This window comes from Rhinolophus hipposideros (genome assembly GCF_964194185.1).
Source record: "Rhinolophus hipposideros genome assembly, chromosome: 2".
In the NCBI taxonomy this organism is placed as follows: Eukaryota; Metazoa; Chordata; class Mammalia; order Chiroptera; family Rhinolophidae; genus Rhinolophus; species Rhinolophus hipposideros.
The window spans coordinates 29,116,220-29,144,080 of record NC_138048.1 but is presented as its reverse complement, the minus strand read 5'-3'; the positions used below and the strand labels follow the sequence as shown (position 1 = coordinate 29,144,080).

At 40.6% G+C, this 27,861-nt stretch overlaps 2 protein-coding genes across 10 annotated transcripts in view; one reads left to right on the top strand and one right to left on the bottom strand.

Moving 5' to 3' along the window:
- Window positions 1–12,140, top strand: part of DCBLD2 (discoidin, CUB and LCCL domain containing 2) — a gene marked incomplete at its 3' end in the record, with an annotated part of 87,371 nt that extends 75,231 nt beyond the window's left edge. For 2 of the 6 annotated variants that reach the window (XM_081027018.1, XM_081027022.1), the window contains 2 exons: window positions 235–372; window positions 1,077–1,546. In XM_081027018.1, the coding sequence (XP_080883144.1) occupies window positions 235–372; window positions 1,077–1,546 (608 nt within the window). Of the gene's footprint in view, window positions 1–234; window positions 373–1,076; window positions 1,547–1,870; window positions 3,290–6,027; window positions 6,154–11,788 lie in introns of those variants that run through there. The other 4 variants (XR_013991819.1, XM_081027019.1, XM_081027021.1 and 1 more) reach the window with 4 other exon arrangements.
- Window positions 4,757–27,861, bottom strand: part of ST3GAL6 (ST3 beta-galactoside alpha-2,3-sialyltransferase 6) — a 69,200-nt gene continuing 46,095 nt past the window's right edge. For 3 of the 4 annotated variants that reach the window (XM_081027066.1, XM_081027067.1, XM_081027069.1), the window contains 5 exons: window positions 15,525–15,620; window positions 12,409–12,595; window positions 12,168–12,305; window positions 8,727–8,879; window positions 4,757–7,292 (listed from right to left, as the gene is read on the bottom strand). In XM_081027066.1, the coding sequence (XP_080883192.1) occupies window positions 7,206–7,292; window positions 8,727–8,879; window positions 12,168–12,305; window positions 12,409–12,595; window positions 15,525–15,620 (661 nt within the window). In that variant the 3' untranslated portion in view covers window positions 4,757–7,205. Of the gene's footprint in view, window positions 7,293–8,726; window positions 8,880–12,167; window positions 12,306–12,408; window positions 12,596–15,524; window positions 15,621–22,878; window positions 22,989–27,861 lie in introns of those variants that run through there. The other variant, XM_081027068.1, reaches the window with a different exon arrangement.

Genomic DNA, 27,861 nt, shown 5'->3' with positions numbered 1-27,861 from the left:
GTTGCACAACAGTGTGAATATATTTAATATCACTGAACTATACACTTCAAAGTAGTTAAGATGGTAAATTTTACATTACATGTATAGTTTATAATGAAAGCTTGCGCATGAAGGCTAGTTTGTATAGATACTTGTTACGGAAACGACTTCAATGGGATTTCTCTTTGTTATCTCTGTTGTCATTTCAGACAGGTGTTTATTTAATGGTCTCTTTTGCTTTCAATCACAATGAAGGTTGGTGGAAAGGAATGAAGCAGTTTCTCCCTGCCAAATCAGTGGAACACGAGGAAACCCCAGTTCGCTATAGCAGCAGCGAAGTCAATCACCTGAGTTCAAGAGAAGTGACCACAGTGCTGCAAACTGACTCTGCAGGTAACTCCTTGGCAGCCATCAGCCATGAGGTAGAGGGAGAAACTGCTGTTTGCAGTCAAGTGTTTTGGGGTTTGCGGTATCTTTTACATTTTTCATGTGTGAGAGAGGAGCTCTTTTCCAAAGGTAGAACAGATGACCTTGAAAAAGTCATTTCCATGCCTCAGATGTTCTGTCCATAAAATTGGAGCATTTGTTTCTAAACACTCGGTTATTTTGTGTCAGTGTACCTGGAGTTTGGTTTAGTTTTACTGGGGGTATGAGGGTGTCAAAAGAAGAGCAGGAAAGACATGGCAAGTCTTACAGTATTTATCCTATTAACCTAGGTCACGTTTTATTTTAAACATTTCCTCATACTTGAAAAATAATCTCTGAAATTGTATTCTAAAACGAATATTATTCCAGTAATGGAAAATTTTCTTTTCTAATGAAAGACTGTCTATAAATCTGAAGGACATAAACACTGTTTGTGCAAAATTACATGAATGAGGCTTTCTGGCATATTGACTTATTACTAGGAGATACAAGATAACCTCTTTGATTTTGGAAGTTGGTTCTTACAGGGAATTCCATAGGTCTGTGTTGATAGCAACAGAAGTGCCATGACGAAGTGTTTGCTTTTGGTGTGAGCCTGCGACTGCCACCCTAAACTGTACAATCCCCGTGTGAATGCAGTAACTCTTCTGTTTATCTTTTGCGACATCCAGAGTATGCACAGCCTCTTGTGGGAGGAATTGTTGGCACACTTCATCAGAGGTCTACGTTTAAACCCGAAGAAGGAAAAGAAACAGGCTATGCTGCTGTAGACCCTTACAACTCCCCAGTGCAAGAGGTTTATCATGCCTATGCGGAGCCCCTCCCAGTCACTGGGCCTGAGTATGCAACCCCGATCTTCATGGATATATCAGGGCACCCCACGGCCTCACTTGGTTTGCCCTCGACGTCCACTTTCAAAGCTCCAGGGAACCAACCTCCTCCTTTAGCGGGAACGTACAACACCCTTCTCTCCAGGACTGACAGCTGCTCCTCAGCCCGGGCCCAGTATGACACCCCAAAAGGTGGGAAGCCGGGTCCAAGTACCCCAGATGAATTGGTGTACCAGGTGCCACAGAGCACGCAAGAGGTATCAGGAGCAGGGAGGGATGGTGACAGTGATGTTTTTCAAGAAATCCTTTGAAGGTGATGCTGCTTTTTACCAAGCATCGTTTGAAAGCACATGGCCTTTTTTTTTCTATTAGTGGTAGTATTACATAGAATGTATTACCTATCTGTCACGGATGTGGTTGGGGGAAATGTGATGACCGAGGTACAGGAAACTACTAATCTTGCCATCTTGCTTTGCAAGTGTTATTGTGGCACATTACTGCTTGCCTGTTAGATTTCGAACATCCTGTTTGTTACTACTGTAAAACACTATTTTTAATACAGAAAAAGCTCCCTACTGTGCACTTCAAAGAAATTGAAAATCACTGAGAGTAAGTATTTATTACCAATGCTGCAGGTACATTGATGAACTCAAGAGATGGCTCTGTAAGCCTGACTGGCAATAACTCATGGTACTGTTCTTGAAATGTCTAATGGCTTGAAATTCTACTCTCTTTGTGAAAGGTGGGTACTATCTTCTGTTCCTATATTGCTTTCTGGGTTTAAAAAAAACATTTCGTGATAACAATCATTGTTTTCATTGCAGTCATACACTCTTGTCCATTTTTCCTTAGGAAGAGCTAAAGGTGGGAAACTGACTTGTAATGAGCAGGGTAATTTGTTTTTCACTTTTTTACACTCTTAATTAAGTAAGTGCTTTGAACACTCATGGTACATGACCCGGTCTCATCGCTGCTTGTTCCACCTGGGGCCGTTGGTGGCCAGCCCCACTCTTGTGTTTATAAAATGTCTGAGTTTTTTCAGTGGGTGATACTTGTTTTATCAACCTCATGAGTTCAGATCTTCTAATGTCTAAGTTTGTTTCTCTGCATGGAAACGTGAACTTTACAATTCAAAAAAAAACTATACAAGAAATCCTCTCATCCAACTTTATTTGCAATGGGATTTTTCCTAGGAGAGCTGTGAAAAGTTGAGGGCTTCTAAGTGGACTCTGTAAATGGGACCCACTTATATTTGCCACAGTAAAAGGCAAAAATCATTCCTCAGAAGTAATATATACAATTATCTTTAAAAAATAACCAGAATTGGCCCTCTTTGATTATACCCTTATATCTACAGATTTTCCTTTGAATCAAGGTATTTTTTAATTTTTAGTCAAATACTTACGAATTTCCTTTTTCCACAGTAAACTTACAAGACCTATAAACCCAATATGTATTCTTCAGCTCTGCGTGACTGTGCCCTCGTCTGTTTGGTGACAGGTATGAGTAGTTCTTTCTATCATACCTAAAGAAGAGACGTGACAGCATTCTAGCACATGAATAGTCATGTCTAGTTTTTGATACCTCTGGGCAACTTCTTTGTCATCACTGGCCCAGAACTAGTTTTAGATGGGCGAAATAAAAATCATCTGCAATTTATTAACCTATAATTTAAAAACCATGTTGCAAAGTCTTTAGACTGGCAACACAACATGAGAAACTGACCATATGATTATAATTTGACATCCCTTCTATGAACCTTAGTTTGTAGACTTAATGTTGAAAGGTACTTACTTTTCCATTAGGCTCTAGTCATTTCTGTTGGCCTGGGCCACCAGATGATGATGTTGCCAGAATTTACTAAATTTGACGAAAGATGAACAGTCTTCATTTTGCTGCTTCCATGAGCAGATCAGTAATCCAAAACACTGCTTCAAAATATTAACTGTTTATTTCTACAGCTTTCCTGCCCTCTGGTTGTATGATTTTGTTGGTTTTATTTTCATCTGCTTTTCCTTTTCCAGATACATTTGGAGGCATAATTTTATTCATTGAAAAAAAAAAAAAACTACATATTTTGTTTCAAAATATTTGAAACAAAAAGCACAGATGTTGAATTTTCATTAAAACATGAATGTGTGAAGCACATGTATTAATGCAGTCATCCCCTTTCAGGTGGGAAAGAGTAAACCAATTGCTTTATTTTTTTATTCATCCTTTATACACAGAAAATATACTTTTCCTCAAATCATATGCCTGTTTGAAGCTTTAAAAGAAACGTTTGCAGTAACTATTTCATTTTCCCAAAAGATGCTTGCTATTTTTGTCTAATTGTGTGCACCTATTTTTCCCATGGAACTTTTTTTTCTTTGAAAAGCAAATGTTTTCTTAAGTGATGCATGTTTTAAGACTTGATTCATATTGCCACTGTGCTGTCCTTTAATTACCAATAATTTTTACAGAGACCTAGTTTTTACTTATATATTTTACTTTCCAAGTGAGAGCTGAGCCTAATACAAAGGGTTGTTCTGGTTTTGTACTTTTCCTTTTAGTTGTTTGTTTTCATATTAGAGTTTTGGGTTTTGTTTTGTTTTTTTACTACATTTATATGTCAGATATATATGTACAGCTTTGGAGACAATCAAGTAACTGAAAATGTGAAGTAAGTAACCATTTTTTTTACAAAATTTCCTTGAATTTCTATTCTTTGCTTGAAACATGTAAAAGACTTAAGTCACTGTGGTTTATTGGATTAAATGTTTTCCTGTTAATAGTTTAAAAGTAGAATCAGACAGTGGTGCAATAAGTGTGGCCACTACATGTTTCATAAAATTACACTGACTTCACTGTTACTTGATCTTAGGAACCAGCACAATTAAAGATATTGTGAATGCTGATTTATATTTTATTAAAAGCTACAAATCTAAATAGATCCTATTATATTTGCAGGGTCTAGTCCAGTTATTAAGATCCTATTATATTTGCAGGGTCTAGTCCAGTTATTTAAGTTCATGTTTCACTATTTGCACTTTGCATTGAAAAATGGGTTTATTTGCTGATGAAAAGGTTCAAGTAGAGAATTTATACAGTAATTGAAATTATGATACATATACACTTGTCCTTCCCTTCAATCGGGGTGCAGAATGAGCTCATCTAAATATGAACGTGGCTGTAATTCAGTGGAAAGTGACTGTAATTACTTGCTTTGACTCCAAGTTGTCACCTGGAGAGCAAGAGGGCTATAGGAACACCATGTCAGATGGTACAATTAGAAAGAATAGATTATGCTTTTCACATCTTAACGAGAAATCAGTGAGGTTCTACCTGAAAAAAAAGTACCTATTAGCTCTGCCGTATGGCTCTGAACTTGAAGTCCCTTAGATTATGAAACTGCATAATCTAAATAATAGTTGGATGGTTATTAAAATACTTTTTAGGTCAACTCCGGCACCAATTCTCACTTAATCCAACTTGTGACTAGTTTCTTCTTCATCTCTTTTTTTTTTTTTTTTTTTTTTTTTGGCACTGGGAAAGGTGGAAACAAAACACATATTGAAATACATATTAGAAATAAAAATGGCTTGAGTGCCAGTGATATTCTCCCAGAATGTACTTTTCTTACCTCGGCATGTACTGTAGTCACTCAGTATTTGTATATGTTGCTAGAATTTAGATTGTATAAATAGTGAGATTTTAATGTGTTCATGTGTTTTTAATAAATTGTATATATGTGTCTTGCTCAGATTTTTTTTCTGTCTTAACTAAGACCAACTTGAGGTTTGTAGCCTTTTCTTATACTACACAAAATGCCAGATTCCTCAATTTTGACATCAGTCAGAAATTTTTTGGCCGCTATTAGAGTACTCAGAATAACATCTGGAAATACCACCACTGGTTTTGACTAACTTTTTCTGTAGCCAGCCACATCCTTTTTGAAGCTAGAATTACTTGACATCAAAATTAACTTCAGCAGTCAAGCTGCAGCCGATGGCTGTGTGCTGGGAGGGAAAGGCACACTGCGTACGTGGGCTCCAGTCTAGGACCTGCCTTTTCCACCTCAAAGTTATTAGAAGAACCAAATGGAACTGGAGTACTATGCAAACATATGCTAGGAACAGAACGTAAATCCTATTTAATGTCTAGGATCAGGACAACTATTATATTAATTTTCCAAGTGCTTTATTCCTGTTTCTGCTCTAATTCATCCCTTACCCACTCTCTTCTGAGGCAGGTTGGTTGTCAGTAACACGATCACTGTCTCCCCGTGCTAATTATTGTTCAGAAGATATTCTCTCAACTCATACTGTTAGGGTGAAATTCAGGGAATCAGTAACGTAGTTCAACTTAACTAGTTTGCAGTTTAACTCACCGCATAGCTCACTATCTAGCCACCTATAATTAGACTTGGTTTGTTTGCAGTTTGATCCATCCTGATAAATAATACCGTCTTCAAACAGACCAGACCCCAGGAAGCAATGTCAGCTCTCAGACCTGCCTCACTAATTCCCCTTTTCCTTTGTTCTTCCTGTGTCCCTATAAAACTTTCTGCCTGTTCTAGCAATGGGGAGATGGCCTTTGAACAGACGTCCACCATCCTCCCAGAATGCCGACATTCTGAATAAACCTGCTCGTTTCTCCTTCAACCTCTCGATATTTAACTTTTTCTCCTTCAACCTCTCGATATTTAACTTTTTCAAGAAGCAGGTAGCCGGACCTTAGCACAGTATCAATACCTCCTCTAACAGCTTCTAATTCCATCATTCTTGTGACTTCTGTTCTTTTCCTTTCTCAGTCACCCCACCAAAGCCTTTACTTATATGCATTAAAATGGGAAGGGGGACTAGCTCACCACATTCGAAGGCCTGGCTTGTTTGCATCCCGTCGGATTCTCCTCTGGTGCACCCGAGGTAGCAGCCAGGTAAGCTTTTCATTTGAAGATGAGATTTTTCATGAAAATACCATTTAAATCCAAAAACACTTTGACTTTTTAAGTGTTTACTTACTCATGTCTTCTTCATTTTATAGTAAACTTTTAAAATACAAAGAATTAAACCAGGCAAAACCAGTGTTCAAGAATTTCCTCCTTGAGCTTGCCTATCTCAGCTTATTTGTATAAGCTTTTTATTTCTTTAAAATAATCCAGTCGCTAGACTTTAGTAATTGCATTCTTTGGTTATGTACTCATCCAGAATTTCATGGTTAGCCTATTTCCTTCAACTTTAGAACAAAAAATACCATCTTCAGTCTAACTAATTACTCATCAGAATCATGGGTTACTTAATTGCAAGGAAAAAAAGTCTAATTAATCCAGTATGGTCCCGTGTTTTCCCAAAAATAAGACCTCGTTGGACCATCAGCTCTAATGCGTTTTTTGGAGCAAAACTTAATATAAGACCGGGTCTTATTATAAATAAGACCCGGTCTTATAAATTTTTGCTCCAAAAGACGCATTAGAACTGATTGTCTGGCTATGTCTTATTTGGGGGTAAACACAGTCTTAGATTTCCATAACCATCCATGCTCCTGTGAGCATCCAGATACAGGCCTGAAGTGCTTCCAGTTTGTACATCAAGGCACAAGCACATGCAAATTCCCCACCAATTTATAGGAGCCCAAATTATACTTCTCAAAATGTCATCTTATATTCAAATTGGTTGCAGTGAATTTAAATCCCCTTATTGAGCAGGAAGTCGAACACCTCAGAAAATTACCTTATTTTAAAAATAAGACAAAACTTATTTCCCTGATAACTAAATATCTTAGTTTTCATAAATTAAATATATTCACAGAAATTAAACTGGTGGTTATGAATCACCAGGCGGCAATAAACAATACTTGTATATATAGTTTCATGACAAGTGCATCTGACATTTAAAAATAAACTAAAAATTGCAGTATAAAAATAAAACTAATACTGTTAGCTGAGTCTGTAGTCAATCTTGAGTCATGTTGATTGCTCAGTCTGTAGAGTCAATCTTGAGACAAGTTGATTACAAAGTTTTTTTCTATAATGTCCTTCAAGAAGAGCTGTTCTGCAGTCACATTGTGATATGCATTCTAAAAAATAAAAATAAAGCCATCATCTCTCCCAATCTCAAAATATTAACAGCAGCAGCAATAGAATATGCTGTATCTAAAAAGCTTCTGAATGGAAACTTCAAGTAGCATGTGGCATGGACTTTTAACTTTTGTTACCTTTGTAATGTCTTTATCTTTACTAATTCATGTGCCAGCACTTTCCCTAATGCCCACTCTTTCTACTTAAACCATCATATAAGTAAAAGGCTCCCTCACATCTCTTTGTCCCCTAGTCTACTGAATCATGGTGGAAATCTAGAGACCAAGATTATAAGTCCAAATGGTTGATCACTTTAATAAAAGCAGGACCTAGAACTCAGAAATCAGCCTGGAGATAATTGCTATAAAGCACTGTTCAGTTTAAGATGTGTCTTAAAAAAATAATTCTGTTCTATTGATGGATATCCAAATTTTCCTCAGGAAGGTGTTTTACTGTTCTGTTCTTTAGGTGACTGTAGAAATACCAAGTGTGCTGCAGGAATGATTAGGGCTGAGGAGAAATGAGCCTGAAATCTGTCCCAAGCATCTAACTCGTGAACTACTCAACTGTTTGTCTTACATTTTGTAAGGTGCCCTCCCTTACATTACTGTTTGTCAGGGAGGGCACAAAAGGACTGGATTAAGATCAAACCTGAATTATACCACTTCATCTGTTTACATAGCATTTGGGGATGATGACTTAAAAGGACTGGTTTCATGGGATATACTGATATCCTTTACAGCAAATCCTTCATATTTCGATATTAAAAATGTACAGATAACATTTTAATCCTATCATGTGTGATATGCCACTAATCTAAGAATTAGGAAAATAGAAAACTTCATGTTCAGTCAATAAAAATAAACATTTTAAGGAGCAAATGTACCATTGATCCCTTTTTCAAGAGAATTAGATCCCTAATTCAAGAGAAGTATGATCTAGTATAAAGGTTTACAAGCTTTCTGACCCTGACGATTCTTTCATGGGGTTAAAATACAGACCTGTCCACTTAAAAAATACATGAAAATAATTGCTGTGAGCATGGCAATGCGTTAAGCTGAATGATAATATCTCCAACAGTAGGTTTTATATATATATATATATATATATATATATATATATATATATATATATATATATATATATATATATATTTAAATAATACAAATATGATGCAGTGTCTAAGATAGGCTTAGTCCCTATGTGGGTTTGATACTTGACCGTAACAGATTCTCCCAAGGGTCTGAGGCCCACAAATTGGGAATTGGTGCTGTAGTAAAAAGAACTCTGGACTCGAGTCCTAATTTCAGCACTTGATAGCTCTATCAAGCTCTCAACCTCGCCCCTCAATAAAATGACATGGTAAGAAGAGAGAAAATAGGCTTCCCAACTGGAAAGATCAAAGGTTATACCACAGATCTATGTGTATTTACCTTACTCATCAAAGACATGGTGGCATTCCCATAGTAGTGCAAAGGGCTCTTGAGGTCAGAAAAGTTGTATTTAAAACCAGCAAGGTGAACTTCATGACATATGTGAAATGCCAATGTGATGGCAATAATTCCCGTCGTTGGGTGTTTGGGTTTCTGGGGGAGGAAATAAACGCTTTTTTAAAAAAATCCAAATGAGATACTTGTTCCCAAAGCATATGTGGGTGGCCTAGTCTGATAAACATAGACTTAAAAACATTTAATCGGGGGAGAAATACTTAGTAAACCTTCATTGTACACTAAGCCTCAAGCCCCAAACAGCTAATACCTTAATTGAAAAGAATATACAGTGTGATTGAAATCTTAGAAAAACCTGTCAAATAAAACTTAACTACAGCTCCAGTCCAGAGGACAACTATCAAATGAAACATTAGGAGGCTTAAGCAAAGGATTCTGCTGCCTTGTAGAAGCAAAGGCTGAACCCACCACTCTGAAATGTAAGGACAGCTTAATTCGCTGTCCTAGAATCACGGTAAACGGCCTCATATAACTTAGCCTTCAAATGGCATCACGGTAAACGGCCTCATATAACTTAGCCTTCAAATGGCTCTATTTTATACCCCTGATAATTTAGTTCTCAGGAAAGACTAACCAAGTAACATCAGCGATAAATTGTACTAGTAAATATCTGACTAGAAAATAAAAATTCCAGATGTTTACATAGTAACGTCACCATCTCAACTGGATCATTGTCAATTTAAAAAAAAAGAAATCCTGCGTCCCCTTCACATACACATATACTCGAAAAATGTTACATTTGACATAAGCGTCTTGGCGTTCCAAGTTTTAATTCTGAGTAGGATGGCCTTCAAAGGCAAACGAAATATATCTTAAACTTTGACCACAACGGCAAAATTTCCTTTCAATTAAATGTTTCTTACAGATCCCATAGAAATTACACATTATGATGTTGAGGAAAAGAAAAAAAAATAAAGCAAACACCAGGAGGCAAGCTTGTCTGGAAGCCTAAGAGGCTTTTGCATAAGTTTTACCTCAGGCTCTATTGTGACTCCCCCACAAGCCTCAGCCATCTGCTGGAGAAGGAAGTTAATGGTTGGGTTAAAAACCTAAGAGTCATCCAGCCTCACTGATCCTGGCACTTTGTCCCTCTCCTGGACTTCCTCCTGTCCTGTACTCCCTTTCATCACACTTTAGAGTACGTCATCATCATGATCACCATCCTGGTATGGAGACCTTCAATGCTCTTCTGCACCCATCCCCCACAGAACCTGTTAGCACCGGACAGCGTCCTAATCCTCGTTACACCCGCACCCAAGCAGGACAGGGCAAGAGAAAAAACCACACTTGCTTGGTCACACATTACATTTATGACCAAAGTCTCAAGTGGGCAGTCAGTGGGTCCAGAAATTCAATTACATTCCCCTAGTAAATTTGCATTCCTGCTCTCCAGGATGACGATTTTTATACTGCTCCATCCGGCAGCCCGAGCGTCCTTCCTACTTTAACAATTTAATCTGTATTTTTATAAGAAACCTGAAGCAATTGTATCTTCGCAACTCCAAATCTACCTTCATCTTTACCCATATTTTCAGTGTTCCTCTTGCATGGCTGTGTCCCTGTTTCTACCTACAGCCAATCTCTTCACTCTTACACCATATCCCATCTCTTCTCTCAATTATCCACTTTCTCCCTTCATCAATATTTCCCTTTAATGAGTCATTCCCTTCAGCTTACAAACACATCTATCTTTAAAAAAAACCCTTTCTTTGATCCTAGGTTCTCTTCTAACCACGTCTCTGCTCCCTTTTCTAGCAAAACTTCATGAAAGATTTGCCCCCTCTTGCTCATGTCCCATGTTCTCCTTAATCCAATTCAAATAGGCTTTCTTCCTTTCTTACTCTTGTCCATATCACCAGTGTGACCCCCATGTTTCCAGAACCAGGGTTTATTATTTGTGCTCAGCCTCTGGATGGCATCTGACATGGCTGACCTCTCTGAACCACAGCTCTGTCCTCATTTGGCTTTTAGGACACCATATCTTCCTATTGGAACCACCATCTAGTTACAACTAGTTCTAGCATCCTGTCTAAGGAAGATCAGGGTCATCCTGTGCTTCTGGAGTTGACACTACCTAAAAAAAAGCAAGGGATAAATCTGATCTTACCCACTTAGGAAAACAGCTGAAAAGTCACAAAACATTCAGAACTTGTCCTTTTCACCTCAGAATTGCTAAGAAACTACTAAGAAGCTATTCTTTCCCCTCAAGTAGGTTTAAATCTAAAATGTATTTTTTTGACATGAGAATTCCATTTTCAGGTGTCCATCCTACAGCAATCGCACAAGTGTGCAGAAAATCCCTATAAGCACATGCATTTCTATGTTGTTTATAGAGGAAAGCTGGATATAAACCTAAATATCTCTAAATAGAGGAATCATTAATTAAATGATGGGGGAAATAGAACAATACTAGTGGTATAATCGCAATTATACTGAACAAAGTATACATATGCATTTGTAAATGCATAGAAAAATAGTCTAGAAGGATATAAAAGGCAAAAAGGCTTGAGAGATAATGTGAGTTATTGAAGGAAGAGATGGAGGTTCTCTTTAGTATTCCTTTGCAAGTTGTTTGATTTTAAGCATGTAATTCTTTAGAATTTTTTATCATGCTACAGAAAAGATGCATGATGTGTGTTTCTTGGGGTTTTTCCCTGACTACACAAAGGGGGGAAAAAACAAACACCTTCATTTCAGCTGAGCTACCATGTTATACAGTTAGTCTTCAAATGAAAAACATATCTCTACTACTGTACAGATCTAGACACTGTTTTCTAGGGAATGTAGACAAACAAGGCTACAAAAGTCAAAGTCAATAAGATTTTAACTAAAGAATCTGGAGTTTCCAGAATTATCAATATTGCTGTAACTACCGTTTTCTGAGAATTTAGTGCCAGTGTCTCCTCTGTGACCGCAGAAATATTTCTAGACAACCTTACTGTCCTTCCTCTCCTTTTCTCTGTTTTTCTGTAATATCGCTATCACAGATTGCTTCAGACCTTTTTTTTCTTAGCCTGAAAAGCCATGCAGTTGTGCTGAAACCAGCCTTGCTATACTCTGAACACAACCTGTCCCTCAACCCTGCCCCCTCGCCGCCGAACACTGAAGACGAAGTTATGAGAGATGAGCCATTTGGACATGGAGAAGACCCCAGAAGGTCCCCGCCAGGGCCGGGAAAAGCTTCCACTTAAGATTCTTTCTTGCAACCTGAAAAATATCCACAGATACCTCATTTCACTAACTGAGACGAGGCCCTCACAAGCCACCTCATGAGTTGTGGTTCTCTGTTTTCCAAGACCCCCAGGGTCCCCCTGTGCCATTCCAGCCAGATCTTTAATTTGAAAGAGTACAAAGAAAAATACGTACCTGATTTTTGGGGAACACTTTGGGGAAATTAAGCAGTTCATAAGCTGCCATTCTGATAATGTAAGGATCTAATATTCTGATTTGATATGGTTTATAGATCAGGTTTAAGCCTGGTTTCTTCCAAAAACCATTTGTGTTCTGAAATAAAGGATACAGAAAATAAAACATTGTGGTTGTCTTTTTTTATGGAAAAAAACCATGAAGGTAGTAATCGGCAGGCAGATCGATTTTGCAAACTTACTATTTTGCCACCCGTCAGCAGTTCCCACAGCCACTTTAAATCATGCGGCTTGAAAGCAGTGAGAATCGCCGTGGTATTAGGATCACTGTGTTTGGGATCTGAAAAAACAGATTCCGGATAAAAAAGTCGGAAGGTAGTCCTTCTTCCCACTTCCTCTTCATGTCCTAAAACAGGACCATTATTCATTCTGTGGGTAGTAAAACACACAAGATATGTAGACCAAGTGCAGTATGAACCATTTCCATCACAGTTCTCAGAGGTTTCAGAGGTGGATAAACATTGTCAGCCATGTATCCTGTGCTCTAAAAGTACGAGGCATTCAACCAGTCTTCCCCACACATACCAACCAAGGAAATAAGCCCTTTCGTGAAACAGCTACTTGATTAAAGGCAGAAACTTATATTTCTATTTGAAAATTAATTGTGAGGTCACTGGTAATTCACTCTTCCCTCCAAGAAAACTGAAGCCTAAATAAAATAAATGGGAACATAAGAACCACCAAATACTAGAGGTAAAAGAGAACTTGGAAGACATCCCAACAAAACCTTGGATTTATGATACGAGTAAGGGCCCGGAGGTCCAGAGGGATAAAGCTGCTTGCCCAAGTTTACATGGATGTGGGTCTTAAGTGACTGACAGGCAAGAATTACTTTGAAGACCCAGCAAAACCGTTATGTTCTGAAAGTAACAATAAAAAATTGCTATATCATACCCAGCCACAACCAAATGAGTGTCTATTGCTCGAGTGAACTGAAGACCACAAGGGATCTGTTGGGTTTGTATATGCTCAAAGCCAAGGTTAGACGTGCACTATTTACACATACACTATGAATACGTGCTGTTAAAAGGAATGCTTTGTTTCCAAAACAGTGTCCTCCAGGAGAATATTGTTTTACCCTTTGCCACTGACCTGTGTAATATAAGACAGTCTTAATAACACTTAAAATGACTTTCATAATGTGCCCAGGGCATGTTCTCAAAAGGGCTTGCTGTCATTCTAAGTGATCAGATTTTAGAAAATTATAGGTAAAGAGATTTGTGTTTCAAAATACTTTTTTGGAGATAAATTTTTACAACTTCCTAGAAATGGATAATAAACAGAAAATAAGGTGACCTCACTACGTAGAAACACTCAGTAGTTTGTAACCCAGCAAAACCCCCACGACTGCCAGGTCATCCTAATCCATTGCCCAGTGTGAAGCGTTTCCACTTTGCAAAAGATTATTCATAGCCATCCCAACACACACAGACTTATCCCAGATAATGACCTAACATCAACCTTTCAATGAGAAAAACAATGTCCTCATTTTCCCCCACTCCATCTGTGGGGCTCTCACCTGTAACCACAATCCCTGTTCTCCTTTCCATTTTAGATCTAAAATGGATCCATTTTAGATCACAGCAACACCTGTGATCTGCACCCCGCTCCCTCTTTCTTCACCACATAAATCTCTGTATTCATTTCCATCAGTATACCAACATGCTCTAGAATCTCTTTATAAAAGAACACAAAACAGAAAATCCTCCTTTGCTACATAATCATCTCTTGTGACCATCTTATTTCTCAACTGCCCAGCAAAATCCCTTGAATTGCCTAAACTGGTTTGTCTACTTTCTCAACCTGTCATAGTCTCCCCTGAACCCACTCCTGTTGGGCTTCCCCCCACATCATGCCTCCAAGTCTGCTTTTGTCAAGAATGCCGAGGAACTTGACATTGCCAACCTAGTGGTGAATTCGTTCTTACCTTGCGTGACATCTCACCAGCACTGGACATGGTCGATTCCTCCCTCTGTCTTAAAACACTGTGCTTTCTAGGTTTCTGTGATCACCTCCTGACTCTTCCTACCTCCCTGGTGAATCTTCTCCGTCGCTTTTACTCCTTTTTCTTTGTACAACCTCTTACGTGTTGAATACTCGAAGGCTCAGTCCTGGGCCTCTTTTTCCTCAGTCTCTCCCTGGGAAATCTCACCCAGTCCATGGTTTAAATGCAATTTACAAGCTGTTCCCATCAAGACTTGAACCTGTTTATCCAACTGCCTACTTGACTTATCCACTGCAAGTCTAGTAAGCATCTCCAACCTAACGTTCATACGGAAATCTTGATTCTCCTCTAAACCTGCTCCTATCCTAGTCCCCAACTCAATAAATGGTATCACGATCCAGCCAATCTCTTAAACTGAAAACCAAGGAGAAGGTATCCCATCTCTGCTCACATCTACTACACCAACAAATAACTGATAACACTGTCTCTAACACGTCTCAATCTATCCACTGCCCTCCTCGGCCATGACAACCGTATTCCACGCCACCAGCGTCTCCCTGACGCCAGCAACCTAACTGGCCTCTTTTCCACTCTTGTCCCTCACATTCTGTCGTCCATGCCACAGCCAGAATATGTTTAAAATAGCCAGATTGAATTACTCTCTTGCTTAAAAAATCTTCTCAAGTTTCCTGTTGTACTTAAAATAAAATCCAAGCTCTGGTCTGAGCTTACAAAGCCTGATCCCAGTTTACACAATCTGCTTCTTGCCCACCCACCTCTTCTACTTCCGATTGCACCCTCTGCCCCCAACCTGTTTCCCTTCTATCTTGCTGACTTGCTTGCTGCTTCTCTCAAACCCAGCATCATGTCCTCCTAAGGACCTGCAGTCAACTCGCTCCACCTCCATTGCTCTTCCCTAAGCTTCATATGGCTTACGTTGTATGGTCTCTTAGTCCAGCTTAGATGTCCCCTCCTCAAAGCCGTCATCCATCCTAAAGTAGCCACTCAATCATTCTCTATCACGTTATTTTTTAATTGTATGGCATGTATCATATTTCCTTATTTAATTATTGGGTTCTTCCCCTCATTAGAATGTAAGCTCCACAGAGAACAATAACATTGTTCTTATTTACTGCTGTGTCCCCTGTAGCTAGAACTGTGCCTGGCATGTTAAGAGGACTTCACAAATATTTGCTAAGTGAGGCTTACTCTAGCCAATTGAGAGAGAAGTTTGTGTAATGTACTTAAAAATATCAAAGCAACTCCTCTTCCTTTTAAAACATAGCCGTACCAAAGTAGCAGACCACATTGTTTTGAAACAATTCCAGTTTAGCAAATGAGAAATATATTTACCTTATTATTACATCATAGGAGTCAATTGTTTCTCCTAATGTCTTATTCTTCAAAACTCCTCCATTACCAACCACCACACACTTTTTACATGGCACGCTGTTGGGTAAACAGATAAGTGAGAGATTGAGTCACCTATTACAAAATTCAGTGATTCCAAGAACCCATTCATAGTTTCAGGGACCCACAGCCCAAGTTTACTTGTTGCACAAGTAGAAAAAACCCGAAAGATACAAGATTCAAGAAATAATATTCCATAGGAAGTGGATCACCATTAACACTGTTAACTATATCAGCCCATATACACTCCTCCTTAGAGTCTCATAATGTCCCACTGAGATAAGTTAAGCCTGATAGTCTCCTTTGACAAATGAAGAGAGAAGCTCGGAAAACTGTTAGGCAACATTTCAAAGTCATCCTCCAAAGGGAGAGAACTTTGGATACTATTTGAATCCAGATCTTTGGGCAACAAAAACACCCCTCGACATTGGATTTTGCATGTTTATTTTATGTTAACCGGTGCGTGTACTTTTTATCAGTCTTACCCATTCCCCCACGAGTCTAGCTCTGGGTTACGGCTGTATCTTAATTGTATAAGTGCAGAGATGGGCAGTTTAGAATCAGGTGGGGAAAGTGCAGTTTCCCTGTACCTGCCTAATGCTCACTTCAATTTCCCAGACTTGCACTGGTCCTCGGAGCTTAACCAATACAAGCTAAAAATTCACTGTGTTCCTGGCAAAGAGCTTTAAAGCAGGACATGAGGTAGGTCTTCCTGCTGCTGCTGGGATCAGACTAGGACCACGGATTGTACACCATCAGCGTTCAGGCAGCGCGGCCGGGCCCGGCTGTCTCCAAGTTCTCACCAACACCCGGCCAGGCCTGGAGAATTGACAGAACAGTTCGTGTCCTCTGTAGGATAAAACTACAGAAGGCCACGGAGACTGCCCTTCCAGGGGCCACAGGACATGGAAATAAGAAAGACAAATGATTCTCTGAGATCCAGGAAATCAGCAGACCAGATGAACTCCAGACTATAAAGCGCTTAGAAATAAATGAGTAGCAAAATTGCACAAACACTGTAGAATATTTAAATGTAGAGAATGCAGAAGTCCACGAACCCTTGAAAGGAGCCAAGCATTGGCCCTGTCGGGTTAAGGAAAAACTACGCATTCCTATATGCATAAGTTTACCTTTTTTACCTAGAATTTGTTTAGTTCAGCTATTTACTTGATCAAAGTTTTTAACACCTCAAACTTTTTAAGAACACTTTTTTACATGTGGTAATATGGGACTCTTGGCTCCCAAAATTAAATCAGTGTCTACTTTGTTACAAAAACAAGAATATGCAGAGTTTCACAGGTGTCAGGGACTGGGGGAAGGGGCTGGAGTGGGGGCATCGCCCGACAGATACTCAAGGATGTGCCCACGAACCCGTTATCATGGGTATGTCACAGTGTGTTCTACAGATGTTTCTTTTTAAAATCTGCTTGTTTTCCTCTTCGCTGGGTGGGGGGAAGCTTTGTTCTGAGGGACCTGCCCTCAGAGCGCCAGCAGGCAGGGAGATCCCCCTTTTTTACTATAAACTTCTAAATTCTGTAAACCATGTTTCACATATTCCAAAAACAAAACAAAGGAAAAATAGAAACTTAAAGCCTGAAAACAAACTAACAAAAATCTTAGTTATATATCAAGTTGGTACAATAACCAGAGAGAAAAGAACCTCCTTAGGTAACATTTGAACATAATTGGCCTGTATTTAGTTGGATAGGAACAAAAAGAACTGAAAGATCTTATATTTAATTCTGTACTTCTAGTATAGCATTTAATATTACAGCTGTTTTATGTATGTTGTAAGGTAAAATAAATTTATGAAACATTTTTCAGTGTAAAAGATGCAAACAAAAACTATAATAATACATTTTAATAGTAAATATCAATATAAACTCAGAACTTTAAAAAGAATAAACAATAAAATGTTTGTCTTTAACTATGTGAGTAAGATCTCTGGGTGCAAGTCTGACGCTTATCTGTATTCCAGGGAGGCCACTTTACCTAAGGTGCACCAGTGTGAGGCCAGGTGGCGTGGAGAAGATGGGAGCCCTGGGAAACATTCACAACCCTTTCCTCTCCGGGAATGTTGCCATCAGCCTCATCAGATCCATCCTATGCACGCTCCGTAGCAGGTGCAATTCCCACACAAACCGCTGGCTTGACCCTTCCATAACTTCAGTGTCAGCTTAAAGCACATTAGAGGCTGAACTTGAAGCTGGCTCCATCACCCCAACGGAATGCTAAGCAAGCTGGGCCCTGGGGAGGAAGTGGCTAGGAATGAACAGGATAGAAATAATAGCCAGCCCGGTTCATGTGAGGTAACCTGCATGAGGGTGGAGGATGAATATCTATAATTATGGTAGCTTCATTCTCCTTGAATGAAGGCTGGAGGCCACTTCCCTGTCAAGGGAAAGGGCTCAGGTGCCCTCGGGTCTACAGCATCCATCCCAGCTTGGGATCCCCAACCTGACCCCAGGCTGCCGCACTCCAACACCACCCAACTTGCGAGGGCAAGGCCAGGATCGCAGGCCACCACCGCAGCTGGTAGTCAGGTAGCTGCAGCCTGCAGCTGAGGGAAACAACCTTAGGCCGTATCCCTTGGCCAATAAGAAAACAGCAAGCAGTTAGAACCACAATCACAGAAGAAATAACCTGGCCCGGGAAAAGATCATAAAGTCACGCATGTGCATTAGTTAAAAGATCCCTCCTGCAGTAAAAATTTCCTCATTATCATAATAAAAAACACACCCCACGGTGGAGATTTAAAATGCTAACGAGACATGACACGCATAAAGTAACAGGTAGGTACACTGCAGGTGCAGGGAAGGAGCCCCCTCAATATGTTTTGGGGAGGAAAAAGGAAAGAGGAAGGGGTGACCCCTAACCTCAAGAGCCCATAAAACCGCCGTGCCTGCAAGCCCCGGGGAGGCACGTCCATTCCCTTCCAGAGTGCGCTCCCTTGGTGCATCACGCGTTCATTTTAATAAACCTTTCTCTCTGCAAACCTGTTCATCACGCTCTTGATGTCCATCCTGAGAGGGGCAAGGACCCCTGCACCAGTGACACTGCCATACACCAGGAGTCTTCTCCTGGGGTCTCAACAAAGGACGCCTGACGCACAAACCTAACTTCTGAAGTTGACACGAGTAAGAGGTTAACTCAGCTCAGGTCCAGGCACAGCCAGTTACATAATCAGTGCTCAGCAATGAACGGCCGAGATGAACCTTTTAGTGTTCACAGGGGTTCCTCCTCAGTGTTACCTGGATCAGGCTGGATTACAGTTCGCCATCACGTACTAGGTCATGAGTGGTCAAAACAGCATAAGATGAGCGACCATCTGCTGTACTGATACGTCCCATCCCTGCTCCTCACTCAGACTCAAGGCCCTTGACCTCCTCTCACAGACCCTACCACGCCTTCCAGCCAAGGGAAAAGGGCGAGTCAAGGGCTGCAGGCAGGTCTCTTCCACAGGAGCCCCAAGGATTAGCCACAGAGAGAGGGCCATTCCTTGTATCTGGCCTCTCTAGCCTTCTCCTGCTTGTGGTCCCAGCAGGTTCAAGGACTTGGGGAAAATAGAAAGCTTACAGATGCTGCCTCCCTCACTCAAAAGAACTCCAATTCTAAAGATGCTCTGCAGTGCAATCATCATATTTTTAGGAATTTCACTTACTATTTTCTTCTCTGTCAGCTTTGTGGGAAGCAGAAGGAAGGAGCGAAGGACCTTCCTTTACCTTACGAAAAGTTTGCCAGTGCCTCTGAAAGGAAATCTTGTCAGTGGAATCTCACTTTTCCTCCTGGTAAGGGATATTGCAAAGACCCACACATTTTCCTGACCCACACTAGAAACGGTTCGGGGAGTATCCCTAGGACTACTCCTTGGCAATAACATCTTATCTACAGCTAGTGTTCACAGTGCCGCCATGACTCTGGGAAATAAGTAATGGTACGATACAGGCTCTGAACCACTCCCCTCATAACTCACTGCTTCCCTTTCTCCGCAGCAGGTACCCACATATTCACAGAGGAGTGATTCATCCTCTCCTTGGCGTCATCCTCCTGGTCTAGCTCCTGGCTTTCCCTGCTTCCTTAGGTGGGAAACAATACCTCCAGTGTCCTTCGGGTGACTGTGTAACTTCATATTTAATTAACACAGTATTCATGCAAAAATAGGCACAGTGAACTGAGTCCCTAGAGGGTAAGAGTCACATCATTTATATTTCTGATAGTATCCTCCAACCCAAAACTTCCTGATTCCTGGGCTGTGCATTTTAGAAATCAGTTTGGTTGTTCTATTAAGTATGGTGGTCATCTTCCTGCATTGTGTCGGGAGAAGCAAGGGTCTGTTCTTCCTTCCCCCACCCTGGAAACAGGGAGAGAAATGCACATGCACCAAACTGCTCATCCAGAAAACAAAATCATTCCAGTCTGCCTGAACCTGTTAATGGAAAATCTGGAAAGCTGCTGAAACCATAATGGTAAGAGATTACACTTCCCCCAGGTGAAAGGCATGTTTCTCATCAAATCAGGCAACCCCAGAAGAGTTACTGCCTTATGCGAAGGGAAACATCAACACCAGCAATACAAAGAAAGTAAACTTAAATTGCCCATTTCAAACGATCTATGATCTATCTTCTTTTCTGAATTCTTTCTGACATTCATTTTTCCCTTCAGCCACATCATATGCATTAAAATACATCACTCCATCTTCAGTGTAACAATCTATGGCAGATCCCATCAGTCATATTCCCAACACCCATTATCCCTTGTGACTTGCTAGTGGAGCCCTGCTTTCATAATTCTAACAATGGTGACCACATTCTTCTGCCAATAGTTGGTTTAGAGGTGGCCACGTGACCCGTCATTGAGCAGTAAGACATTAGGGAAGCCTATTAGATATTCTAGATAAGACTTTATGCCCAGCAAGAAAATGATTTGAGCAGAACACTTTCTTTTTATCCATCCCTTCCTTTCTGTTTGGATGGCTACATGTGCTGACATAAGGTTAGAGCAGCTGCAGTCATCTTGCAACTAATAGTTTCCTATGAGTTCTCTGTGGCAGAGAGAGCCACAGAGAAGCTTCCCTGACATCATTGAGCCGCTAATTCAATCTCATAACTAGAGCTACTCCATACAGATGTGCAGGCTGTCTACAGTCCAACTACAGTGTGTACCATTCAGGTAACCACATGTGTGAACTGGTACTCCCTGGAGTTGTGCAATCCAGTCTGTGTAGCCAGACACAGCCCACCCTGAAAGCTGGAACCACAAACCTGCAGACCCGGAAACCACATACCTATGAGCTCTGGGAGATAAAGGTCTACTTTGTTTAAATCACTCTTAGTTAGGAAGATGGTTTCTTGCAGCCCAAAGATTCTAAAACACTGTGCAATGGACGGAGGGTGGAGACCTGACTGCTAGTTCTGGCTCCCTCTTTCAGCACCTCTGGGACCTTGGCCTCGGGATCTAATCTCTCAGACCTCAGTTTGTCCTTTTGTGAAGTAAGGGGATCACAGAGGTCCTGAATGTTGTTATTCTGTGCTGCATGGGTCCATTTCCTCCAGCGAGTACCATGGTTTCTGTAGCTCTACCCAACATCATAGCTGCTATAAATCACTTAGAGCTGCCCCTGCCTCTTCATCACACACGACTCACTCTGTTTGTGTAGAATCACAACTTCCCCTCACCCGCAAGTTCTCCTCCTGGCTGAAAATGCTGCCATGAGAAGGAGCCCTACAAATCAGCAGGATGTCCAGAGTAGTGATGCAGATGCTGATATCCTTAATAGAGCTCAGGCTCTTCTTAATAAATACACTGCTAGCGCCTAAACCTTTTTCTTCTTTTTAAGTTACCAAAGACTGTGCTCCCACCCTGGCTGGTTGCTCATCTACCCCAGCTCTGCTGATGCCAACATAATGGATTCCGCCTGCGTGAGCAACTAGGCAGTTTTCACGATTCCCACACCTTCAGCAGGCAACTGACTTAACACACGTGCTTCCACTAGGCACAATGTTTGTGGCTAGTTACTCTATAACCAGCTATACAGGACCCAAGCATTCTTCACAGAGTCTGGCCTGTGATGTTGGCGGTTGGGGAGCTGGTTCATGTTTTCGAAGTGGGAGCTGAGATTTTGTAATTCAGGGTTTCTGCTACACTAGATGTGCTCCCACTGAGGAAAAAGCAGTAATCCCCAGGACCAGGGCGCCAGCTGGGGCTCAGGACCTACACAATAACCCGGAGCAGTCAAGCCTTGCAACCTGGGCACATTCTAAGAATTGCTTTTCTGTGATGCAGTTCCCTTATAGGACCCTCAGTCGTTAGGGATGGGTGTAAAACATGGCCACCTGGTATGAGCTGTGCTTCAGAAAACAAAGAGTGGAACCCGAGTCCTGAGAAATCCACAGCAGCAGCATATAAATGAAATGACATGAGAACTAGAGTTGTGTCCCTCCAAACGGTTTGTTCTCGGCATGGCCTCACAGTGCCCTCCAAACCAAGTACCACAGAAGCTAGAAAGGAAACTAGAGGTCACCTCAACCACCCTCCTCTTTTTAAAAAACTTTTTTAATTGAAGTATAATTCACTTGCCATAAAATTCACCATTATAAATAATAGAGTTGAGTGGATTTTAGCCTATCGAATTCAGAACATTTCAACACTCCACAAAGACAGCCAATAGTCAGTAGCAGGCACTCTCCATTTTTCCCTCCGCCCATTCTCGGGCAACCACTCATCTCCTTTCTCTACAGATTTGTCTATTCTGGCTATCTCATATAAATGGAATCATATACTAGGTGGTCTTTTGTGACTAGCTTCTTTCATACAGCATAATGTTTTCAAGGTTTATCCGTGTTGTAACGTTCATTAATACTTCATTTCTTTTTATGACTGAATAATACTGCATTGTTTGGATATACATTGAATTCATCCAGCCCTTGTTAGACATTTAAGTTGTTTCCATTTTGGGACTATTATGAATAATTCTGCTATCTATGAATATTCATGTATAAGTTTTGTGTGGTCACATGTTTTCAACTTAAACTTTCTATTTGCAAATAATTCTGCACTCACAGGAAGTTGCAAAATAGTACTGAGAAGTCCTGTGTACCCTTTATCCAGTTTCCCTGGTTACAATGACTTAACTATTAACTATTAAAATTGACATTGGTATAATAACATATGGTTCCACCCCCTCTTTTACATGACACCAAGGTTCGGAAACTCAAAAACTTGCCCAAGGTCACAGAGCAGTTAGGGCTTTTTTCCCAAGTGCTGGACCACTCTATTTAAATAGCCCATGCTCACCTACCTCCTCAGCCTTTCCTCCACCAAAAAAAGACGACCTGTTTTTCAAGCTATCTTGTTCTAGCGAGTTTGTTATTACTCCTCTGCTGCCAACGCCTTGGTCTGACAGCCAGTCTGAGTATTTCCATAAAAGGCAAAACATGAAAAGAAAAAAACAAAGATACAAAGATGAAAAGAATTCTTCTAATAATTGTTTAAAAAACTTTTTTTTTTTTTAATAAGCTAGAGGCGGTGGTAGCATAACATTGTGAATGCCACTACAAAATGCCACTGAATTGTCCACTTTCGTTTTACATTACATGAATGGTTTACAGGAAAATGGTTCGTTTTCATTACGTGAATTTCACCTCATTCGTTTTCGTTATATTACATGAAAATGGTTCGTTTTACATTACATGAATTTCACCTCAATTAAAAAAGAAAATGGTTTCTCAACATTTCTTTGAGACTTTTTCTATATCCCATACTTAAAATCAGCTGGCTCAGAGGCAGAATCAGAAAGAAGGCCAACTGACACATTTATTACGCATCATCCTCTGGGTGAGAGTTGAGGAAAGAAAGTGTTTTTCTGTAGTATCTGTTCAGAGAAGATTCCATTGAGATCATGTATCTTTAAGAGGGGAAAAAAAAACCTATTTAACATACATGTATTTTCGATGAACTTACAAAGGTATCCTGGAAATGTTTTAGTTTAACCCTGTGAAAGTACTAAAGGTCATCTGGTTAAAAAATGGTTTGAGTTTAAGGATAAAAGTATAAACTACATTAAATAATTGGGGAGGGACTTATAGCCCTGGAAATCCTATAGATTATAACCAAAAGAATTCACAATTCCAGAATTCTCTTCCCCTTACCTCTTTAGATGATGCTATTTAAGACATTCAGTTGTGCAGTCTTTCCTGTCTTTCTTCTGCTTGCTAAAATGTGAAGGAGGGAACTTGAGAACAGTGGAAATCTGTAGGCCTCCTAACTCTGGCTTCTGCATAACCTCACTGTACCTTAGTTTTCTCTTCTCTAAAATAAGGAGATTGAACTAGGTGATCTCCATCCTTTCTGCCTCTGACCATCTCTATGACTTCATCACTTTGCTTTGGGGTCTGACAACACAAGGACAAGTTAGCTTAAGTAATTAAAACTTCTTAAGGGCTGGTCCGGTGGCTCAGGAGGTTGGAGCTCCGTGCTCCTAACGCCAAAAGCTCCGGGTTTGATTCCCACATGGGCCAGTGGGCTTTCAACCACAAGATTGTCAGTTCAACTCCTGCAAGGCTCCGCCCCCTGCAACTAAGATTGAACATGGCATCTTGAGCTGAGCTGCCACTGAGCTCCCAGATGGCTCAGTTGGTTGGAGTGCGTCCTCTTAACCACAAGCTTGCCAGTTAGACTCCCACAAGGGATGGTGGGCTGCGACCCCTGCAAGTAACAACGGCAACTGGACCTGGAGCTGAGCTGCGCCCTCAACAACTAAGACTGAAAGGACAACAACTTGACTTGGAAAAAAGGCCTGGAAGTACACACTGTTCCCCAATAAAGTCTTGTTCTCCTTCCCCAATAAAATCTTTAACAAAAAAAATAAAGGAAAAGCCCAAGATTACACCCTCTGTTAAAAACACATACCCAAAAGATAAGCAAATAAAATAAAATAATAAAATGGGTAATGCACATGTCCTAATGTATGGTATCATCTTTTCACAGAGAACAGACAGAACTCTTGTCACAAAATCAGGGGGAAAGGCAATTTTCTATAATGTGAATGTTTTTCTAACAGATATGATTATAAGAATGGAGGCAAATTATTATAATTATTACCAGGTGACCAAAAACTGAAAAAGAACAGATGTGGGTTGTTGGGGTTTTGTTTGTTTGTTTGTTTGTTTTGGAAAGAAAGTAAGTAGAGCCAAGAACAAGCATGGAATTGTTATAACTCCAGGGCTCTTTCACATATAGTGTTACAGCCAAACACATACACTCCTGTTCCCTTCCCTCTTAATTTCTGGCCCAAATTCTTCACAGTATTAACTTTAGAAAAATGCTCTTTCTGCCTCAGAGTTACTTTACTAACATTACCTCACAAATGTAGCATAAATAAACCTCCAAAAGAAATGCTGCTTCAAAATGATTTACAACAGCAATAGCTTGCACAGGGTATCCAGTCTCCAAGAGAGAGATCACAGTTGGCTGCTTCAAGAACCAAGCTAAGTTGCTGTCGAGTGACATGGTAACTAGCTTCAGGATCTTGACTCTTACCAGGCACATAAACAGGTGGGGACCAGGAAAATGGTGGAGAATACTGATGAAGACTGCTAGTTGTACCTCAGAGATCATGCTTACTTTGTCCATTAAAATAGGACTCCTTTTTTTCAAAGGTGAGCACACAGCCACATGGAATAAAGGCTACACTTTCCAACCCACTTTATATCTAGGTGTGGCCTTCTGGTTATATTCCTAGCCAACAGTGTCAGGATAGACAGCAAGAATGGGGCCTCCTGGAGGGAGGGGCAGGGAAGGAGGAGGCAAGGGGAGACAAAGGAAAGAGGAGATGAGATCATCATCCTTAAGAAAAAGTTCAGCTACCAGACCAGCCAGAACTGGATTTCAGTGGCTGAGGGCAGACCCAGGACTCCATTTTGCCTCTCAAGGTGAACTGTAGCTAATTATACTGTATTATAATATTATTAGCATTGCTATTAGGGAAACTCTCCACCCCTCTGTGCCACTATGATAGTTCTGGTAAAAGCCAAATAAGGACAAAAATCCCTCCTCGCAATGGGAAGGAGTGGTCAGCGTGGACCTGCCTCGGAATGCCTATAACAGCAGCCTTAAGTCTTAAATATTTTGCACCTTCATTTTAGAAATAATAAATTCCTAAGCCTCTTTGTTCTTCGGAGCAGTTGCTCTTCACACCTCCCTTCTTGAGATTGTACTGTCCTTCTCTACTAAATGCACCACTTGCTTGGCTTATTTGATGCACCCTTGCACTTTTTCCTGCCACAACACCAAGAACCCATTTTTTGGCAACAACAGGATATAATCAGCAGTTGCTAACAAATGTTTAACAACCAGTTCTCTTTGGGAGGTAGGAGGGTGATGGGGGAAGCTCTGGTTTATAGTGTTTGCCAATTTTCATGGTGTAAATCATCCCACAGGGAGTAATTTCAAGCTTCCACCCTGATGGCACTAAACACGGAGTTAGGAAGAGCTACAGCTCTCACAAGTTGGTACCAACTGGCTCAAGCACATCACTGAATGTTATATGTGATTTCTAGGAAATGTCTTGAAAGAGGGAGGCAAGTCTTAATAGATGGGGACGTGCCCTTCCCCCACTCTCCTCCCTGTTGGCAGACTGTAGAAGTGATTGGTCCAACCATCATAGCGGACCATAAGGAGGAAGCTGTGTATGTAGGAATGGCAGAGTCACAATAGAGAAGCCTTGGTCCCTGGTGCTCACAGCTGCTGGGCTGGCCCTGGAATGATCTCACCTGCAGACTTCATGTACATGACAATTGTGAGAAAAACTTCTACCTTGTAAATGCAACCAATATTTGGAGTGTTGCCATTCACAGTGGAATCTACCCAACTGAAGGCATCATGCATGCTGAATAAGATAACTAAACAAAACTAGGATTACATCTGGTAGGTTCATAAAGGATTCAGATTTGAAAGAACAACAGAAAGTGTCATTCTGGAAGGAACAAAGAGGACAGAGGGAGAATAAAATATTGGTGAAGAGAGCAGCCAAAAGAAAAAGGGACATGAAAGGGCGGAGCTCACCTCTCATCACCTCAGCTCCTCCTCTCTAACCTACAGACCCACAACAAAGAGTAAGCAAGCCTATGACAACAAGGCTGTCTCCTCGTATGTGAGGCCAGCTTCCACAGCCACAGTGGAGACTCGGGGAGGACTCTTGCACTAAGGGCAATCCAAATCCTCCGCCTGAGAAAGGACTGTTTTCAGACCTGTTTCTTCTAGAGCATTTTTCCCAGGCCGAGAGGAAAAATGGGACAGGTAGAAGGTTGCTCGGGAGACAATCTGAGTTGGCTTAGGGTTAGCAATAAGGCAGGTTAGTATATTTGCCTTTCTTGAATATACTTAAAATGCTTGTTCAGGCATATGCTGGCCTGTTGTTGTCTTTGTGTTGTACAGTGAGTTCCAGACAAATGTAGAATGACTTACTTAAAATATAGGTAAAATTTATTACATGTGAACCCCTCCCAAAAGTTAATATGCAAGGAGAAGATAATAGTGTCACAAGTATATTCTTATTGTGAATGAAAAAGGAGCTAGCAATGAAGCTAACATGCTCAATAAACCACCATATGGCAGGCCTGACAAGCTCAGTGGCCAAAAGAACTACACAGGATGGTCTGATCACAAATCGCTAATTGGGCAGGTCATAGCGGGTAGTCACGTCCCAGGCCTATAACTTCCTTAGCAAAGGTTAGTCTTCACCTCAAGTAAGATTTGTCCATTTTTCTTATGCCTCTAGGATAACATACCTTTGAAATGTCAGAATTATTTTCTTTCCTACCACTCAAAGGCACAACTGTTGGCACCACAGCACGAGACCATAGAGCACAAGACCATAGAACCCCTAATTATCTTGCTCCCTGAATACTATCTCTATGTGCTGTAAAATGTTAATCATTAACTGTCCTGTACCCACCAACGTAAAAGAAGTGTGTATTCTCCATTTTGCCTTTTATCCCCTCCTAGAGATTTCCCCAATTTGATTTCTCCCACCTAATCTACCACCAGTGGATTTCATGCATGTTCCTACATCTCCTCCCTTGATTCTAACATATAAAATAAGCTGCAAAACTGCCATTTTCTGAAGCATTTGAAATCTTGCTCCTGCCATATGTCGTCGGTTTGGTTCAAATAAACTCATAAAAAGTCTCTACGGGTTTGGCCGTTTCTTATGTCAACATTATCTACTTTCAAAACACTCTTTGTGAAGTCTCTAGGAAACAGGTTTGCACACGTCAAATAA